Below are 12,268 nucleotides of genomic sequence, written 5' to 3' on the forward strand. Positions count from 1 at the left end.
CCAAGAACTGACCCTTGAGGGACCCCGTAGGTCATTGCCATTCGATGAGATTGAAAACTTCCAATAGTTACAAAATAACTCCTTTCCTCCAGGTAGGACCTGAACCATTTCAGGACCGTTCCATTTAGTCCGACCCACGTTTCTAACCCGTTATATATCCCTACCTAGAAATATATTCCAAGCGTTTCAATTCAATTTGTAGTGACAGCAATCACTTGAAAGACATTCTCGTGTGACGGAATTACTGTAAATCAATTAATAAATGAAGTGGCTGCGTTAAGTCATTTGTGGGCACTCGAAAAATAATTTATGTTCAGAAAATGTAAAAATAAATGAATAAAGCAAAGGCTGCGCTCTTGAACGGCACTCGGAAGTTCAATTTAGCAGTCGACAACAGTGGCAAAGAGACGTGCATGCATGTGTAACTACTTACATTGATCTCAGTGATGGCAATATCAACCACGCTACCCACAACAATTAAGGCATCAAACGTGTTCCATGCATCAGCAAAATAGTTCTGCAAGCCACAAGCGGCAAAGACGAACACACACAGACACAAAAAGAGAAGAGAGACAGGGCAAGAAAGAAAAGGAAGGATGGGTAAAAGAAAAAGCATTAAGAATGACACAAGATATTCCATGCTAAACAAAAAACTGTGTGAGGATCAACTTTTATTTCTGGAAGTAGTCTTTGGAATTTATCTTTTTATCTATTTATTTGTTATTGAATGAACACTGTACATCAATGTATCATCTGTTAGGAAAAGTAGATCATCTCCATCAGATTCAGCAGATGGAAAATGTGAGGGTGCAAAGTTTCGATTCAATTGTGTTTGTTGCAGTATATGTATTTGATATTAATACACAGTTGTGATTATCAGCAAGAAGACGTCAAAATATATGTCGGCGTATGTGTCTGATTTCTCTTCAATTCTCGTGTGTGCCGCCCAATCACGGAGGTCTTCAGTTTGGCATTTTTGGTTCATAAACACTCCACTGAATATAATCAAACATCTGAAAGTCACACATTGATGTGTACTTTTTCAGCCATACTTAAGCCACCAAACAGGTGATTAATTCTGCACAAGAATAATATTAAAAGCCATCGATTCCAAGTGGGCCTTTGAACCACCTGCCGATCGAGCCGTAAAAAATGAAATAGTAAGGAGTGTGGAAGGAAAAGCGAGGAAATGTGAAGAAAGGAAGCGGCAAGTGGTGGAGGCAGCACAGGACAAAGCCGTACACACTGGCGTCTCTCTACCTGGCTGAGTATGATGTCGACAACACTGCCGATCACCACCAGGGCGTCAAAGACGTTCCAGGCGTCCCCGACATAGCCCTGAATCGGGCAACCGTGCACAGCCAGCGGGAGGAGGGGAAAACAAGGCAGGGGGGACGAAAGGGATGCAGGGCCGAGGTGGGGAGGTAAGAGGGGAAGGAAGAGTGCATGAGGGATGCGTTAAAAGGAAAGGGGGACTGTTATCAGATCAAAACTTCAGTGCGAACCACAGGGGTCCAATATCAGGGAGGATTTAGGCCCGAAATGCTGTGGTGGACTGCCGTCAAACCTGCGGCCCGCGGGCCAAAGCCGGCCCACTAAGGTGTACAATCCGGCCCTCGGGAGGAAGTTGCGAGTGAAAAAATACAACCCCAATTCCAATGAAGTTGGGACGTTGTGCTAAACAGAAATCAAAACAGAATACAACGATTTGCAAATCATGTTCAACCTATATTTCATTGAATACACTACAAAGACGAGATATTTCATGTTCAAACCGATAAACTTGATTGTTTTTAGCAAATAATCATTCACTTAGAATTTTATGGCTGCAACACGTTCTAAGATGGACTGATGCAAAGTGGAAAAGTGTTCCGTGGGCCGACATTTCAAATTGTTTATGGAAATTGTGGACGTCGTGTCCTCCGGGCCAAAGAGGAAAAGAACCATCCGGACTGTTATGGACGCACCGTTCAAAAGCCAGCATCTGTGATGGAATGGGGATGTGTTAGTGCCAATGGCATGGGTAGCTTACACATGTGTGAAGGCACCATTCATGCTGAAAGGTACATAAAGGTTTTGGAGAAACACATGCTGCCATCCAAGCAACGTCTTTTTCACGGACACCCTGCTTATTTCAGCAAAACAATGCCAAACCACATTCTGCACGTGTTACAACAGCGTGGCTTCGTAGTAAAAGAGTGCAGGTAGTAGACTGGCCTGCCTGCAGTCCAGACCTGTCTCCCGCTGAAAACGTGTGGCGCATTATGAAGCGTAAAATACGACAACGGACTGTTGAACGGCTGAAGCTGTACATCGAGCAAGAATGGGAACGAATTCCACCTCCAAAGCTTCAACAATTAGTGTCCTCAGTTCCCAAACGTTTATTGAATGTTGTTCAAAGAAAAGGTGATGTAACGCAGTGGGAAACACGAGCCTGTCTGTCCCAGCTTTTTTGCAACGTGTTGCAGCCATAAAATTCCAAGTTCATGATTATTTGCTAAAAACATGAAAGTTTTTTCAGTTTGAACATGAAATATCTTGTCTTTGTAGTGTATTCAATTAAATATAGGGTGAACATGATTTGAAAATCAGTGTATTCTGTTTTTATTTATGTTTAACACAACGTCCCAACTTCATTGGAATTGGGCTTGTACAAAAGACATCGTTGTGCTACGGACTAAGGATAATTTGACTAGTACTATGCACCTGTAAAGAATCCAATGGTAATCATTCCTCTGTGATTACACTTTAAAATGAATGCAATACGAATGCGAACATCAGTTCCAAATAAATGTGACTTCAAGTTTTGCGCCTTTAAATACAATCACTGTGATCAGTTGTCATGTACACATTCGGTATAGATGACAAACTGAAGCAAAATATTCTCAAGAAATCTGAGGTTGTTTTGTAAAAGGATTTTAAAATGTCATTAAATATAAAGATTTACCTCAAGTATTTGATTTGTTTTGCATTCACCCAAAGAGAAAAACGTATTGTTATTTATTACTATATCAGGTAGGGTAAGATTTTCGTGGTCCTCCCCCTTTGACATCAAATTAGGCTTTACGTGGCCCCGCAACTACCAGGAGTTTGACATCCCAACTTTCGGGGAACATCTACCATGAAACCAACCAGAGAAATAGCCATGCTTACTATACTACAGATAAGTGTAAATCATTTATTTATCAATTGGCAATTGTTGAGATCTTAGTCATTTTATTATGCTGCCTTCATTTCTGGAACCTAATGTTGAACTACAAGGCCAATCACTCTATATGGGCAAAATGCCCATCCACAGTTTTTATGACAGCATTTGCTCTTCTAACGGCACACTGGCTCACCCTGGGCTTGAAGGCAATGAGCTTGAGGATCATCTCCACAGTGAAAACACCAGTAAAGACCATGTTGAGGATGTCCATGGCTTGGTTGAACAGGTGAGATTGGCCATGGTGCTGGAAAAAGCCAGCGAACACATGTTGATTAACAGTTTCTTCATGCAATTACAAGAGCCTTGTAATTTCTTCTCACATCTGAGAAGAAAGTGCTGTAAGAAGCGCCGGTGCAACAAGAACCAAGATTGAGCATGCAGATTCATGGCGAAATGAAAAAGGTTGACTTACCTGTATCGCCAGACACAGGGTGTTGAGGATGATTAGCACAAACATGACATATTCAAAGCCGGTGGAGTTGACCACATACCAGAACTTGTACTGGTATGGGTTTTTGGGGATGTAACGACGCAGGGGTCGGGCTTTGAGAGCATATTCCACACACTGGCGCTGAAGTGTTGGACAAATACTTTAGTCCATACAGTGTATTTTCATAATATTTGGGGGAGATTAAGCAAATGTCTTTTAGATGGGTGCATAGCAATTTGCTCCACTTCCTACCTGGTTTTTGTCCAGCTCACAGTTCTTGTATTCCTTCTCACCCTGCTCCTGGAAGGTGACAATAACGAAACCGACAAAGATGTTCATCATGAAGAAGGCAATGATGATGATGTAGATGATGAAGAAGATGGATATCTCAATGCGGTAGTTGTAGATGGGACCCATGTTTTCACGGTTAGAGTCGATGGCCTCATATAAGAGACTGAGAGGGGGAGGGGGGGAAAAACAAAACAAAACAGCATAAAACCACCAAGACGTCACTCTAAGATCTTAATAGTTCAAAGGAGAGGCTGACTTTCATCCAGATGAATAATTCCGTCTGATACCAAGTTACAGAACAGAATATTTGAAGATCCTACACAAGCACCAACTCATTGCGATTTGAGATGATGAGATTTGACCGGAGATAGACGCATCTATCAAGTTAGATGTGTTAACTACAAATTGGTGCCGAGTGCAGATCTGGAATAAACATGCTTTGACAATACAGCTTCTGATCCTACATACACTAGCAAGTTTTGTTTACATCAGACACGATTTGACAGATTGGATTGTACAGGGAACCTATGCTATTGGTGAAGGAAAGGGACCAATCAAATGCACGAGTAATAGACTCCCCTAAAAGGTTTTCTAATTACTTATACATGCCACTAATGGTGCCAAATGTTTAAATGAAGCTCCTCAATGCCAGCAGATGACGCAAAACCAATACTTCTATAGCTTTGGACTGGGCACAAAAACTGTGAATAGGTAAGTTTCCAGCAGAGGATAGGTTCTCAAAAAAAAAAAAACAGCGAATAGGAAAATGTGTGAATTACGAAGCACGAACATGCAGGGGCTCACTGTACCGTATTTCATTTAGTTCTTCATAAACAATATGGATTCCCAAAAATTGTTGATGTACTTCTTCCAGGCCGATACATGGGAGTTGCCGCTGATGTTGTACAATTGGGAATTTGACCACATTTTGGGTGGAAATATGCCTCTAAAGTCAGATTAAACTTGAAGGTTTGCTCTTGCAACATATTACTTCTATTATTTCCTATGGGAAAACGGGGTTGACCAGTGTCGTGGCACAAACTGTGTTCAACTTCAGAGGTTATATACTGCTCTACTGTACATCTAAAATTGTTGACAGAAAGTCGGTTTCAAACAAAACTCCTTACGTCGGCCATCCTTCGAAGGTGGAGACGGTGAAGAGAGCCATCATGGCCATGAGGACGTTGTCAAAATTGAAGTCGCTGTTGTGCCAGAGTCGCTCCTTGACCATGGGCGGCGCGGTGTCTCCATTGTTGTAGAGAATGTACGTGCCCCTGTGGTTAGAAGATGACACCTTTAAGGTTGCGCTCACATGGAGATCCATGTGAGACCATAACGAACGGCGAAATAAATCGCACACTCACTTGCACTCATCAGGGCTGGACTTGGCGTCGTCTGTACAGCGGTAAAATTTACCCTGCATCAGAAGAGGACAGACCGCTTAGCTTATTAGGCTAACAGACAAGCCGATGTTGGGACTGCACTACATTCTGCTGACACCAAGCAACATAGTATGGCGAAAAAGTTGGCCAGTTAACATTGATAAATGATCTGTAACACACGTTTTGGCACCCTTCCATTTGGGTACCTAAAAGGCGGAGCTACACAATACTGCTGATTGGTGGAGTAAAAATGGCCTCTTCATCTGAGAATGGCAATGGAATGGGAAGAAGACAAAAACAAAGGTTCTCTCTGTTAGCCTTGCTTCCTCTTAAGAGGCAATTTTCACTGTCGCCTTGCTTACGATGTTCACACTATTTAAGAAGCTGCCGCAACAACCACCGTCCTGCCTATCTATATACACGGACACACAAGCCAAGATCAGGGTCAACTATTGTGCGCAGAACCAAAGCCACTGCCGGACGGCAACGTGACTCGAGTGTTTCCCGCTTCGGTGTACCTTGAAGAGCTGCACTCCGATGCAAGCGAACATAAACTGCAGCAGCGTGGTGACGATCATGATGTTGCCGATTGTCCTGATGGCTACAAACACGCACTGGACGACGTGCTGCACAAAAACACAGACGTGAGAAGGTAGGTGCATGCAATATATGTGCAACGTCGCAAAACTATTGGGACACCTTCCCTTTACACATACATGGAGTGAAAATTGAGAAAATAGGGACTTGGAATTCTTACATTTTCCAAAATGTCTTGCTAATATGAGAGAACTAACGGTGTCAAACTCAAGGCCCGGGGGCCAAATCCGACCCGCCACATCATTTTATGTGGCCCGTGAAAGCAGCTCCTTTTCTGTCAAATTCCATGACTCCAAAATTTCAAATCCTCATCTGTAACGAATAATAATGTTGAGATATTGCAAGCAGTTTTTTTCTTCCCAAACCCCTTTTTACAGTAACTTGATTCTTTCACTTTTTTTGTCCTTTTCAAGGTGACTCAGCAGCGGCGGTGCGGCACCCTTGCGCCTTCAAATTGACCAACTGCTACTGAATACTACGATGAGGCGATGAAACATTACGGGTAATATGGTTTCACACTCCTAACAGCCCTCTGAGGGAAACCATACTAACAATGTGACCCATGACAAAAATGAGTTTGACACCCTCGCACCACCTCTGGTTGATTAATTATTAGTGATTAAGAGGTGTACATTGGACACACACATATCCAAACTATCGAAAACAGTCTATAGTGTCATGCTGACCTTAAGTCCTTTGGCTCTGTTGATGGCCCTAAGCGGCCGGAGGACTCTCAAAACACGGAGTATCTTCACCACTGAGATTGCAGAAGATCTACAGTAGAAGACAAAACATGGTTAGACAGACTGCCTAAAAAAAATCTACTTAGTTCCTTTAAGTTGTACGACACATACTGAATACCAAAGGAGACAAGAGACACTCCAACGACCAACAGGTCCAATAGGTTGAAGTAGTTCCGACAGAAAGCTCCTTTATGAAGGAACGCTCCAAATGCCGTCATCTGAACAGACAGATGTCAGTCAAGACTAGCAACGCCATTGAAAAAAATTCTCTCTGTTTGACTACATGCTTTGTACTACAAAATGAAAATGTATGGAAACAGAATGTGAAAATGAGTGTGTTAATCTTGTCTCAACAGCCCATGCATTATGTGTTTTGTACTGTAGGTGGTTGCGCACAACACATTCAATTGTCCAAAAAGCAAAAAACATAAACATGAAAATAACTGATGCAGTGAGATGAACTCCGCTCTCACGAGGCATATTTGAAATAAGCTTCAAAAACGTTGGTTAGGCAACATGTGCACTCTAGTACAGTGGTACCACCAAAGTTGTGAAGTCACCCAGTTTGAAATTCGAAAAATAAATCGAACTTAAAAACTAAATAAATCACGACGCCCCTTAAACCGCACTAAACATTTGAAGCACCGTCATGCATGATAGCATTCAAGTCACCAGCGTACCTTGCGGGATCTCAGGTCACCGAGCATGTTTTGCTTTTTCTTTGACTTTTTGTCGCTATAGGGGCACGTAGCCACTAGCTTCTGAAGCAAACAAATGTGTAAACCAGTAATTTAGAGGAGACCGACAGTGAAATTCATTTTCTGTGTCATTCTGGATGATGATCATCAGGTGAGCCATGGGAGATTATTGAATTGCACTTCATGGTACGAAAATGTGTTCATCTATCTATGCAGGCGACTTATAGTGTGACAGGCTGACCAATGAAATGCTCTTCCACTATATGGTGGAAGGTGCAATTAACCTGCGTAGTCACCTGATGCCATCCATCCATCCATTTTCTATTGCTTATCCGAGGTCGGGTCGCGGGGGCAGTAGCTCTAGCAGGGACGCCCAGACTTCCCTCTCCCCAGCCACTTCATCCAGCTCTTCCACGGGGATCCCGAGGCGTTTCCGGGCCAGCCGAAAGAAGTAGTCTCTCCGGCGTGTCCTGGGTCGTCCACGGGGTCTCCTCCCAGTAGGACATGCCCGAGAACGCCTCACCGGGGAGGCATCCGGGTGGCATCCGAATCAGATTCCCCAGCCACCTCATCTGACTCCTCTCGATGAGGTGGAGCAGCGGCTCTACTCTGAGATCCTTCCGGATGACCGAGTTTCTCACCCTATCTCTAAGGGAGAGCCCGGACACCCTGCGGAGGAAACTCATTTCGGCCGCTCGTATCCGGGATCTCGTTCTTTGGGTCACGACCATAGGTGAGGGTAGGAACTTCGATCGACCGGTAAATCGAGAGCTTCGCCTTTCGGCTTAGCTCCTTCTTTACCACAACGGACCGATACAAAGTCCGCATCACTGCAGACGCCGCACCGATCCGCCTGTCGATCTCCCGTTCCATTCTTCCCTCACTTGTGAACAAGACCCCAAGATACTTGAACTCCTCCACTTGGGGCGGGATCTCATTCCCGACCCGGAGAGGGCACGCCACCCTTTTCCGACTGAGGACCACGGTCTCAGATTTGGAGGTGCTGATTCTCATCCCGGCCGCTTCACACTCGGCTGCGAACCGCTCCAGTGAGAGTTGGAGATCACGGCTTGATGAAGCCAACAGAACCACATCTTCTGCAAAAAGCAGAGATACAATGATAATACCGGACCCCCTCTACACCTCGGCTGCGCCTTGAAATTCTGTCCATAAAAGTTATGAACAGAATCGGTGACTAAGGGCAGCCTTGGCGGAGTCCAACCCTCACCGGGAACAAATCCGACTTACTGCCGGATATGCGGACCAAACTCTGACTCCGGTCGTACAGGGACCCCCCACAGGACCCCCGAGGGACACGGTCGAATGCCTTCCCCAAGTCCACAAAACACATATACACTGACCGGATGGGCGAACTCCCATGCACCCACGAGGACCCTGCCGAAGGTGTAGAGCGGGTCCACCGACTCACATCGTCCCGAGACTAGGTCAGGAGCACCCCATCCCCACTATACACAGTGTTGATGGTGCACTGCTTCCCCCTCCTGAGACGCCGGAGGTTGGACCAAAATTTCCTCAAAGCCGTCCGGAAGTCTTTCTCCATGGCTTCACCGAACTCCTCCCATACCCAAGTTTTTGCTTCAGTGACCACCAAAGCTGCATTCCACTTGGCCAGCCGGGACCCATCAGCTGCCTCAGGAGTCCCACAGGCCAAAAAGGCCCGATAGGACTCCTTCTTCAGCTTGACGGCATCCCTCACCAACGGGTTCGGGGATTTCCGCCACGACAGGCACCGACCACCTTACGGCCACAGCTCCGTTCGACCGCCTCAGCAACGGAGGCGCGGAATATGGTCCGCTCGAACTCGGTGTCCCCCGCCTACCCCGGAACATGAGCAAAGTTCCGTCAGAGGTGGGAATTGAAACTTCTTCTGACAGGGGATTCTGCCAAACGTTCCCAGCAGAACCTCACAATACGTTTGGGCCTGCCACGTCGGACCGGCGTCTTCCCTCACCATCGGAGCCAACACACCACCGGGTGGTGATCAGTTGACAGCTCCGCCCCTCTCTTTACCCGAGTGTCCAAGACATGCGGCCGCAAGTCCGATGACACGACCACAAAGTCGATCGTCGAACTGCGACCTAGGGTGTCCTGGTGCCAAGTGCACGTGTGGACACCCTTATGCTTGAACATGGTGTTCGTTATGGACAATCCGTGATGAGCACAGAAGTCCAATAACAGAACACCACTCGGGTTCTGATCGGGGGGGGCCGTTCCTCCCAATCACGCCCTTCCAGGTCTTACGGTCATTGCCCACGTGAGCATTGAAGTCCCCCAGCAGAACGATGGAATCCCCAGTGGGAGCGCTCTCCAGCACCCCATACAAGGACTCCAAAAAGGGTGGGGACTCTGAACTGCTGTTTGGCGCATAGGCACAAACAACAGTCAGGACCCATTCCCCCACCCGAAGGCAGAGGGAGGCTACCCTCTCGTCCACCGGGGTCAACCCCAACGTACGCCAATAAGTATACCCACACCTGCTCGGCGCCTCTCACCGTGGACAACTCCAGAGTGGAAGAGAGTCCAACCCCTCCCGAGAGGACTGGTACCAGAGCCCAAGGCGGAGGCGAGCCCGACTAGATCTCGTCGGAACTTCTCGACCTCACACACTAGCTCGGGCTCCTTCCCTGCCAGGGAGGTGACATTCCACGTCCCTAGAGCCAGCTTCTGTAGCCGGGGATCGGATCGCCAAGGTCCCCGCCTTCGGCCACCGTCCAGCACCCGAGCCCTACGGGCCCTCCCACAGGTGGTGAGCCCACGGGAAGGGTGGACCCACGTTACCCTTTCGGGCTTATGATGGCAACAGATTTCTATGGGAAAAATCTATTTTCAATAAAAACAAATCAGATGTCGACCCGCGTCCCTAAAAATTCAACCTTAGTGGTTCCACTGTATTTTATATACACACACACACACAAACATTTGAAAAAGACATCCTACACAGCATTCTAAAGCCACTACATTCATTTCTGGGGTGGATTAATTCTACATTCTATAACAGTGGCCCTGTAATCGTCTCCTGATGAAATTATACAGCCATACATAGAGCGCAAAAAAAAAGAAAAAAAGAAAGGGGTTTTATCTAGTCTAAACATGCAAAGGGGTGAGGAAAAGAACTCAACTCTAAACTTGAAAATGTAATTCTGAATTCTTGAGAGATAACAATTCACGCCAAAAAGGGGGTCTGAGGAGTCAGAACTATCTGCTCCTGACCTTGAGGCGAGTTGAACAAAATATGTATCATATTATTTAAAATAAGACAAATATTTTTGGGCGAGTATTTGGAATTCATTCTAAATAATAATAAATATAATACGGTCTTTGTGAAAATGTTAGTATTTAGTCTTAAAAAAAAGGTTTGACTGTTCTCAAATCATTTTCAGTTTTTCTCAGTTTTATAAAAAGAATTTGCTATTCGGGAAAAGTCACCTGAGAAGTCAACTAGTGGTCCATAAAGTGTTCAATAAAGAATTAGATTAAACACTCATTGACAGACATGAAAATATCATTAGAATACAAAAAAATAAATATATATATATATATATATATATATATATATATATATAGCCTATATACTATAGCCATAACATGACATATATATATATATATATATATATATGGCTGTTAACAAAAAATAAAGACATCAGGTGAAGGCATATGCAGCATGCTCGGAAGTTGTAGAATTGCTTTGTTTACTGATTTGATTTGACTTTGGAGAGGCATCTCAATGCTCTCTTGTTTACCTTAATAAGGATCTCAAATGTAAACATACTAGTGAAGACATAGTCTGCATAGCCTAGGATCTGAGGAGGCAATCAGAGTGACACAAGCACACAGGAGGTTACTGAAGCTCTAGCCAGTACAGCACCACACAACACACAGACAACATTTACCTTCAACAGGATCTCAACAGTAAAGATTGCCGTGAAAGCATAGTCAAAATAACCAAGTATCTGCAAAAGGCAATGCACAGGTTGCAGTCATCAAGACGTTCTGGGGACAACAGCACAGTGATTGGGTTTGACTTTGGACACACATGCATGCACACACACACCGCGCGTGTGTGCACTGCAACAACTCTTCATGAATTAAGGTTACACTGGGTTCTGTTTGAAGAACCAAAATGGCTGGTGTTGATCCAGAAACGTCAATTGATTAGCTGTCCAGGTTTCTTCACATGCCTGACTGCGAGTAAGCGAACATTTCACCGAGAAAATATGCAGCAGTTTGCAAAAAAACTTTTGTTAACATTTAATTAGTAGCAGTCTTCAGTGTACCATTTTTCATGTATGTATCATACATATATTATTATTAGATCATATATTAGAATACCATGGCAAAGTTCCTTTATTTCAGTAGGTCAATTCAAAAAGTGTCACAAAAGGTCATTTCCTAACTCATTTCCATAGTAAAAATGGAATATCTTACTTTTTTTGTGATGGTGAATTTGGGGCTTTAGTTAGCTGTAAACTATAATCCAAATGTTTTTTCAAAAATCATTTAATATTTCACTTGATTTGATAATAATACTGTTTTTCACATTATATTGATTAAAGCTGACGGCGACATGACACAATGGGCCTGATTTACTAAAGATCTGCAGACGCAAAAACAGACACAAACTTGATTGCAAATTGAAACAGATGTGGAAACTCATCGACTAACTGGGCGCACCCAGGACTGCGCCTGCCAAATGGGCAAAATAGCCAAGCATTTCATTTTGTGTGATTCTACACGAACACTCGATCCATTTTCCGTGTTTCTACCTGAACACGCAAAATACTGGGAATAGTTGCAAATAGAATAATTTAGCAAGCGCAATGTGATTTACAAACCTGAGATGAATTGTGGGAAATTTTGCGTCTTCAAATACCGCGTCTGAAAGGCAGGCGTAACCCTAC

The 12,268-nt window shown here is 44.5% G+C and overlaps 1 protein-coding gene across 10 annotated transcripts in view; it reads right to left on the reverse strand.

Moving 5' to 3' along the window:
- Positions 1–12,268, reverse strand: part of cacna1db (calcium channel, voltage-dependent, L type, alpha 1D subunit, b) — a 71,941-nt gene that overhangs the window by 15,246 nt on the left and 44,427 nt on the right. For 6 of the 10 annotated variants that reach the window (XM_061766105.1, XM_061766090.1, XM_061766135.1 and 3 more), the window contains 11 exons: positions 11,261–11,320; positions 11,111–11,170; positions 6,763–6,869; positions 6,595–6,682; positions 5,830–5,937; positions 5,294–5,346; positions 5,057–5,203; positions 3,891–4,092; positions 3,621–3,779; positions 3,342–3,452; positions 434–517 (listed from right to left, as the gene is read on the reverse strand). In XM_061766105.1, coding sequence (XP_061622089.1) covers positions 434–517; positions 3,342–3,452; positions 3,621–3,779; positions 3,891–4,092; positions 5,057–5,203; positions 5,294–5,346; positions 5,830–5,937; positions 6,595–6,682; positions 6,763–6,869; positions 11,111–11,170; positions 11,261–11,320 — 1,179 coding nt within the window. The remainder of the gene's footprint in view (positions 1–433; positions 518–3,341; positions 3,453–3,620; positions 3,780–3,890; positions 4,093–5,056; positions 5,204–5,293; positions 5,347–5,829; positions 5,938–6,594; positions 6,683–6,762; positions 6,870–11,110; positions 11,171–11,260; positions 11,321–12,268) is intronic. The other 4 variants (XM_061766163.1, XM_061766120.1, XM_061766112.1 and 1 more) reach the window with 3 other exon arrangements.

This window comes from Phyllopteryx taeniolatus, chromosome 1, assembly GCF_024500385.1.
Source record: "Phyllopteryx taeniolatus isolate TA_2022b chromosome 1, UOR_Ptae_1.2, whole genome shotgun sequence".
Lineage (NCBI taxonomy): Eukaryota > Metazoa > Chordata > Actinopteri > Syngnathiformes > Syngnathidae > Phyllopteryx > Phyllopteryx taeniolatus.